This window comes from Ylistrum balloti, unplaced genomic scaffold (assembly GCF_031769215.1).
Source record: "Ylistrum balloti isolate Yb309-2 unplaced genomic scaffold, AGI_CSIRO_Ybal_v1 Utg370312, whole genome shotgun sequence".
NCBI classification, from domain to species: domain Eukaryota; kingdom Metazoa; phylum Mollusca; class Bivalvia; order Pectinida; family Pectinidae; genus Ylistrum; species Ylistrum balloti.
Window position 1 is genome coordinate 1,747,009 of NW_026782231.1, and position 7,740 is coordinate 1,754,748.

Sequence of the window (7,740 nt, forward strand, 5' to 3'; positions counted from 1 at the left end):
AAAATCCGGAAATAAACAAGATTCGTCGAACGTCCTCTTATTTAATTAAGGGTAGAGATTTTATTTCAAAACCATTTAGAGGAGTAAAATATCCTATTTATACTTCGATGTATCGATTCAAGCAACTTTTATTATGAAATGTTTATTAACAATAAATAAACTTAAGCCATCAATCTTTTGTTTACTGGTGTAACAGTCAAATGGCGTTATTGAATTAAAAATCCCGTAAACGAGCTCCAGCCTCCACCCATGACACGAATGTTTGTCCCTGTACTTAACGTTGGGACGTTAAGGATTCGAACCCACACCCTGTCTCCTTGTTGTAGATGGACTGCTGTAGAACTTGTCCCTTGTCCAAACGCTGTAGTCCCGGCCGCAAAAGTCAGCAGCATCTGGTTACCGTTAACGACCATCTCGGTTTCGACTTTCTCCTGAGGAAACACCATGATGCTGACGGTGAAAAAGTAGGTACCTGTCTCCTGACACGTGAACACGCCGTTATTTTCACTGTAAGCCATATTTGTGTTCAGAGTGGTGGTGTCGAACACTATAGCCTGTTGAACCTTCAGACTGTCGACAGGTATTCCTAACTCAGCGTGAAAGGCTATCGCGTTAAAGTTGATCGCTTGACGTCGATCTGGAATATAACACATTTTTTATATGTTTACAAAATTACGTCTTTTCCTCAACTTATGCCATTACTAAACAAACAAAAGACGTAACTATGGATACCTGCACACAAGAGCATATAACTCTGCATTAGGATGGAAATACATGTACTCTCCACATGATTTTTAAAAATCAAATAATGATGAATAACAGTATAAATCCATGAAAGGGCACTGATTATATGCAGCTACAAATAATAAACACAATTAAGACAGGTAAATATAGAGTCTAGTTATCTATCCAGGTAAATGTAGAGTCTGTTTATCTATCCAGGTAAATATAGAGTCTGTTTATCTATCCAGGTAAATATAGAGTCTGTTTATCTATCCAGGTAAATGTAGAGTCTGTTTATCTATCCAGGTAAATATAGAGTCTGTTTATCTATCCAGGTAAATGTAGAGTCTGTTTATCTATCCAGGTAAATACAGAGTCTGTTTATCTATCCAGGTAAATATATAGTCTGTTTATCTATCCAGGTAAATATATAGTCTGTTTATCTATCCAGGTAAATGTAGAGTCTGTTTATCTATCCAGGTAAATATATAGTCTGTTTATCTATCCAGGTAAATATATAGTCTGTTTATCTATCCAGGTAAATATATAGTCTGTTTATCTATCCAGGTAAATATATAGTCTGTTTATCTATCCAGGTAAATGTAGAGTCTGTTTATCTATCCAGGTAAATGTAGAGTCTGTTTATCTATCCAGGTAAATGTAGAGTCTGTTTATCTATCCAGGTAAATGTAGAGTCTGTTTATCTATCCAGGTAAATATAGAGTCTGTTTATCTATCCAGGTAAATGTAGAGTCTGTTTATCTATCCAGGTAAATATATAGTCTGTTTATCTATCCAGGTAAATATATAGTCTGTTTATCTATCCAGGTAAATGTAGAGTCTGTTTATCTATCCAGGTAAATGTAGAGTCTGTTTATCTATCCAGGTAAATATATAGTCTGTTTATCTATCCAGGTAAATATATAGTCTGTTTATCTATCCAGGTAAATATAGAGTCTGTTTATCTATCCAGGTAAATATAGAGTCTGTTTATCTATCCAGGTAAATACAGAGTCTGTTTATCTATCCAGGTAAATGTAGAGTCTGTTTATCTATCCAGGTAAATATAGAGTCTGTTTATCTATCCAGGTAAATACAGAGTCTGTTTATCTATCCAGGTAAATACAGAGTCTGTTTATCTATCCAGGTAAATATATAGTCTGATTATCTATCCAGGTAAATACAGAGTCTGATTATCTATCCAGGTAAATACAGAGTCTGTTTATCTATCCAGGTAAATACAGAGTCTGTTTATCTATCCAGGTAAATATAGAGTCTGTTTATCTATCCAGGTAAATATAGAGTCTGTTTATCTATCCAGGTAAATAAGAGTCTGTTTATCTATCCAGGTAAATAGTTTATCTATCCAGGTAAATATGTCTGTTTATCTATCCAGGTAAATACAGAGTCTGATTATCTATCCAGGTAAATATATAGATTATCTATCCAGGTAAATATAGAGTCTGTTTATCTATCCAGGTAAATACAGAGTCTGTTTATCTATCCAGGTAAATACATAGTCTGTTTATCTATCCAGGTAAATACAGAGACAATAAGTGTACGGAGAATTCTATCATATCATTTCTATTTAGTGAGGGGACAAACTGGCGAACCGTATTTAAAGCCAGTACTATCAAGACCTCAACACTTTGTTTAAAACTCACGTTGACGTCGAAGGTGAACCATGACGTAAGCTGCATATATAGATAATTGCTTCACGCGGAATATTCCAATCTTCTGGTGAGACAATGGAACTTCATTCTTTTCTTAAATAAACTTGTTAAACACTATACCACAAACTAAACTTACTTTGAAAGTTATTCACATTTCAAAACAGTGGAGTTAATACCGACAGTGTATAGAGAGTGACAGTTTGAAAAACACAATACACATTTGTTGTGCAATCAAAAGATGTAAACACGTAGTTATGATAAGTACTAGTCAGTGAAACGAGACATTATTACCTACAATTAGTTATGAAAATGTTCCACGTCGTTACTTTCTTTAAATTCTATATGTAATTGTGAATATTTTGTCATTATGATATAAATTACAGATTTGGTAAACAACTTATATAGTATACAGACTGCATAATGCAAAAAAAAAATATATATATATATTTTGTAAAAAAAAAAAAAAAAAAAACTTGCTTAAAAAGGTTTACTTGAACTGACAAATTTAAAAAGTCATTAATATAAAGACATTTGCAACTTGCCATTGTTTTGTCCCTGGTGTTATCGCGATAGTTTAAGTTCAGTTAAGGACACGGGATTTCAGTCTTAGAAAAGTACAATCTCTTACGATGGATTTGTTACACTTCAATCCCTTCATTATTATCCACAGGGTTTAGAAATTTTGACAGATCCTTTCAATCAAAGCTAAGATACACCCATCATGTACCTTTTTGTTGTTCGTGTTGTTATCACGATTTTCAATATACATGGTTTTTATTCAACGAAATGTTCCATAGTACTTGAAAGGCTACCGAAGAGTAGATACATATGTTGTGATTTGTCCTATAACATATTACTAAATAATCACGTGGTTTTGCTTTGTATGTTGGCACCAGTCAACACCAAGGACAAAACTTTGGTAACATCACAGATTTCACGAACATAAATAAAGGGAAAATGTACTGTCCAAACGTTTCAATTTGCCCAGATTTGTAAGTGTCTTTATGTGAAGTAAAACTCTAACACCACGGTGACTGTGCATTTATGATTACCAGTCTTAACAATTGCTGAATGATAAATCTAATAAGATCTTGACTCTGTGTTACACTTTGGTAATTGAGTTTGTAAGCATAAAGGATGTTGATACAGCAGTTGGACTGAGTACATTTTAATTTGCCCAGAGTTGTGTCCACTAAAGGAGTATCTGTCTGTTATTATGTTAGGTATCTCTCGACAAACCGAAACAAAATAAAAAGTTAATCATTATATATATAAATAAACATTTGTTCATTAATTAATTTATCTATTTTAAAGTTGTACTTACTCCGTCGATTAGTGCCGGGAACAGGTATGGATGGTATTCGGCCACCTTGTGCACGTGTTGCGTTTTGTATCCATTTTTCCATTATCTGGGATAATGCGCGCGACTTTGTAGTATTGTTCCATCCAAGAACGTTTTCTGATTTGTGCCCATGTTCGTTCTGGAAGTTCGTTGTCCCAGGATTGTGAAGCCCTCCAGGATACGTTACTGCTAGCTGTTTCCGTGTTTCCCAAAGCTGAGACTGAGTTTCTTGAAGTTGTGAACGCGTCATGTCCAGTGCATTTCTCGTCGATTCTATCTCCGAATTCATTTTAGCTTTTTCCGTCGCAAACTCTCGTTCCAACATTTCAAATCTGTCCTCTAAAGATATGGAATTTTGCGCAAACGTTACGCTGACGAGAAGTAAGCACAACGATACTCTGCAAGTGGCCGCCATGTTGTGGTCAGTTTAGCTGCTGGAGCGTCGGCCTTATAGTGTTCCATGCATGACGTTGTTATCGTTTTGTTTATGGTAACATAAGAATTTTTTCACACGGGTATACTTGCATAATGCTTTTCTCACACCACGAACGGTTCCGGTCTATCTGAAGGGTAGGTACCGTCTTCTGTCTGATAAACGTACATCTGATAGTGATGTTTGGAACATTGTTTGAAAAGACAGTATCTCCATTTGGGTCCTACTGACGTCACTTTCATGTTCTCCGTTACAGTAAATGTGAAATGTTGCCAGATTAAATCAATGATTGTAAACCATCAGGAGGGCGTGAACCAATTGATAAGGGAAAAGAAATGATAAAAACAAATTGGATGTTTATTAAAAAGCATGGCTTAGTGGAAACGATTTTAAATCATGACGTAGTAACAGTGATTAATCTCATATTTATAAAACACTCCGAATCAAAAGAGCACTCAAGTTCTCAAACAACAAAATACCCGAAACCCAAAATGCGACCCGCATTACGAAAATTAATCCGCAAGTTTATCGTATCACGATCATGCACAATGTAGTTGTATCAGTTTACGAACTCAAAACCAATGACTGAGATTCATAGATTCATGATAAGAGGTTACCCAAAATATTCCTTGAATCTGAGTTAGTTAAAAAATATCTGAATCAACACTGGCCAGGCCAACGTGTAAAAGAACGGATTAAATTCGCCCATTTTTCATCAGAAAAGCTTGTAAAGGCAATATGCTTGAAGTGACATTCGCTTCATTCCAGAATAGAAATAAATATTTGGATACTCTTCGAACCAACCCCTTAAATTACCATATCAAGATGCGAGAGCTTTTCATACAATGGCAAAATATCACAGTGCTCCTTCTAATCACCGTAAGATATTCATTGATTCCACGGAAACTTACAGAAAGTGGGTGAAACGACAGAATGCTGCGTTGGATTCTCTTTAAAAGTAGATTAAATCTATTAGGATGATAATTTTCAAAGTAGAATTTTAAAATCTAAAGTGACAGCAAAGTACAAGTCTGAATTCCCTGATTTTCAAAAAAATCATAACCACATACTTTATAACCAGATAATAAAATACTGTATAAACAGCTATTTCGTCTCTCTGGTCAGTGGTGATTAGGGCCCAAATTGTCGAAAGCTTGGAGGCAACTGTTCTTCGTCTGCAAACAATATTACACTACCTGTGATTAAGGGAACAAGGTTTGTTATCCTATCTTTATACAGACGAAATATCAGCTAATCATGAATTATTATTATTATTATCAACATTAGCTGTAAATGCTAAGGAAACGTATTGTTTTGTTTATAATGGCCTCGTGAACCTAGAAGGACGAAACAGCTGTATGATGTAGTTTAATTCATTATTTGGTACTGCTAACTTTAAATTTGTGTTAATAGGTTTTATTCACTTGTGTGTCTTTATACAATCTTCACTAGAATCCAAATTTATGAGGAGTGTCTTTCATTACTGACGAGTTTGTCTGTGCGGAGAGGAGCAGGTTAGTGAAGGTTATAAAAAAGACACAAGTATGTTGCACCTTTTAACGTTTATATTCAACTACGATTCAATAGATCAAAACGCTTAATAAACTGCACCATACAACTGTTTCATCATTGCAGGACTCGCCAGAACTGCCACATCATACAACTGTTTCATCGTTGTAGGACTCGCCAGAACTGCCACAACATACAACTGTTTCATCATTGCAGGACTCGTCAGAGATGCTAAATCATACAGCTGTTTCGTCCTTGTAGGACTCGCCAGAGCTGCTATATTATACAACTGTTTCGTCCTTGTAGGTTTCGTCAGAGCTATTGCATATTACAGCTGTTCCATCCTTTCAGGACTTGTTAGAGCTATTATATTATAAAGCTGTTTCATCATTGCATGACTCGCCAGAGCTGCTACATCATACAGCTGTTTTGTCCTTGTAGGACTCGCCAGAGCTGCTACATCATACAAATGTTTCATCATTGCGGGACTCGCCAGAGCTGCTACATCATACAGCTGTTTCGTCCTTGTAGGACTCGTCAGAGATGCTACATCATAAAGCTGTTTCGCCCTTGTAAGACTCGACAGAGCTGCTACATCATAAAGCTGTTTCGTCCTTGTAGGACTCGTCAGAGATGCTACATCATAAAGCTGTTTCGTCCTTGTAGGACTCCTCAGTGATGCTGCATCATACGGCTGGTTCGTCCTTTTAGGACTCGTCAGAGCTGCTACATCATAAAGCTGTTTCGTCCTTGTAGGACTCGTCAGAGATGCTACATCATAAAGCTGTTTCGTCCTTGTAGGACTCTCAGAGCTGCTACATCATACAGCTGTTTCGTCCTTGTAGGACTCGTCAGAGATGCTACATCATAAAGCTGTTTCGTCCTTGTAGGACTCGTCAGCGATACTAAGGGCCGAAAGTTTTATAACCACTATTAGTAGATATTATTTTCCCTCGTGCGATGTGGAGTTCCACGCAGCTGATGCTCGTTAGTAACTTTAGTGATTTCAACCTGGTTCCTAACTGATAACGTGATTTTTTTTCACTTGGATTGCCCAATTTTTCGAGTTTTAATTATTTTTTGTAAGTATGTGGATGTTTTCCTGTTGGCTCTGTAACTTTTGATTGGTTAATATAACGGTGTATTAATATCCCACAGGAAAGTGCCAATTACAGAAAGCAAAAACGATCACATTGGTGCAGGTCGGTAAACTTTTGGTGTGCACTGTAATTCCTTTAACAGGTGCTTTAATTCTAAGTTTATATCACATGTACATGATAGTATGTGTCAGTCAGATAAACAACTTAAACATTGCACGTAACGGCAGTTCAAAATGGGTGCACAGTTACTATTTTGATTCAAGCCACAGCATCCATTGATCAGTAGACAGTCACAAACCTTTTCTTGCCTCAACGAAGATGGGGAGCTAATGTTGTCACCTCGGCGTTGGCGTCGGCTTTCGTTTTAGAATGTCAAGATCTTGGTACACGTGATGAAAGACATTAGAAAATTGCTTTATAATTGCACTACGATGTTTGCAGGATACTGATATTTTGTATTAGGCAGGGTCCCTGTACGGCGTAACTGTCACTTTCTAAAAGATTTTGGTGCAAATGTTGAAAGATGATAGACGTCGGTACAGATACGTTGTATTTGGTATTTATTGTGGGGGGAGATATTTTTAAACATGTTTTGGGCCTGTACTTTTAGCATTCTTAAATTAAATTCATTTCATTTATAGGATAAACGTAGACAGGGATATCTTTAACACGTAGACAGGGATATCTTTAACACGTAGACAGGGATATCTTTAACACGTAGACAGGGATATCTTTAACACGTAGACAGGGATATATTTAACACGTAGACAGGGATATATTTAACATGTAGACAGGGATATATTTAACATGTAGACAGGGATATATTTAACACGTAGACAGGGATATCTTTAACACGTAGACAGGGATATCTTTAACACGTAGACAGGGATATCTTTAACACGTAGACAGGGATATATTTAACATGTAGACAGGGATATCTTTAACACGTAGACAGGGATA

The 7,740-nt window shown here is 36.2% G+C and overlaps 1 protein-coding gene across 1 annotated transcript; it reads right to left on the reverse strand.

The window, feature by feature from the left end:
* Positions 1-206: 206 nt before the first annotated feature.
* LOC132553246 (complement C1q tumor necrosis factor-related protein 5-like) lies at positions 207-4,153 on the reverse strand. The gene is made up of 2 exons (XM_060217475.1): positions 3,721-4,153; positions 207-637 (listed from the first exon to the last, which is right to left on the reverse strand). Exons 1-2 carry the CDS (start codon positions 4,151-4,153, stop codon positions 207-209), a joined length of 864 nt encoding a protein of 287 aa, XP_060073458.1.
* Positions 4,154-7,740: the final 3,587 nt, after the last annotated feature.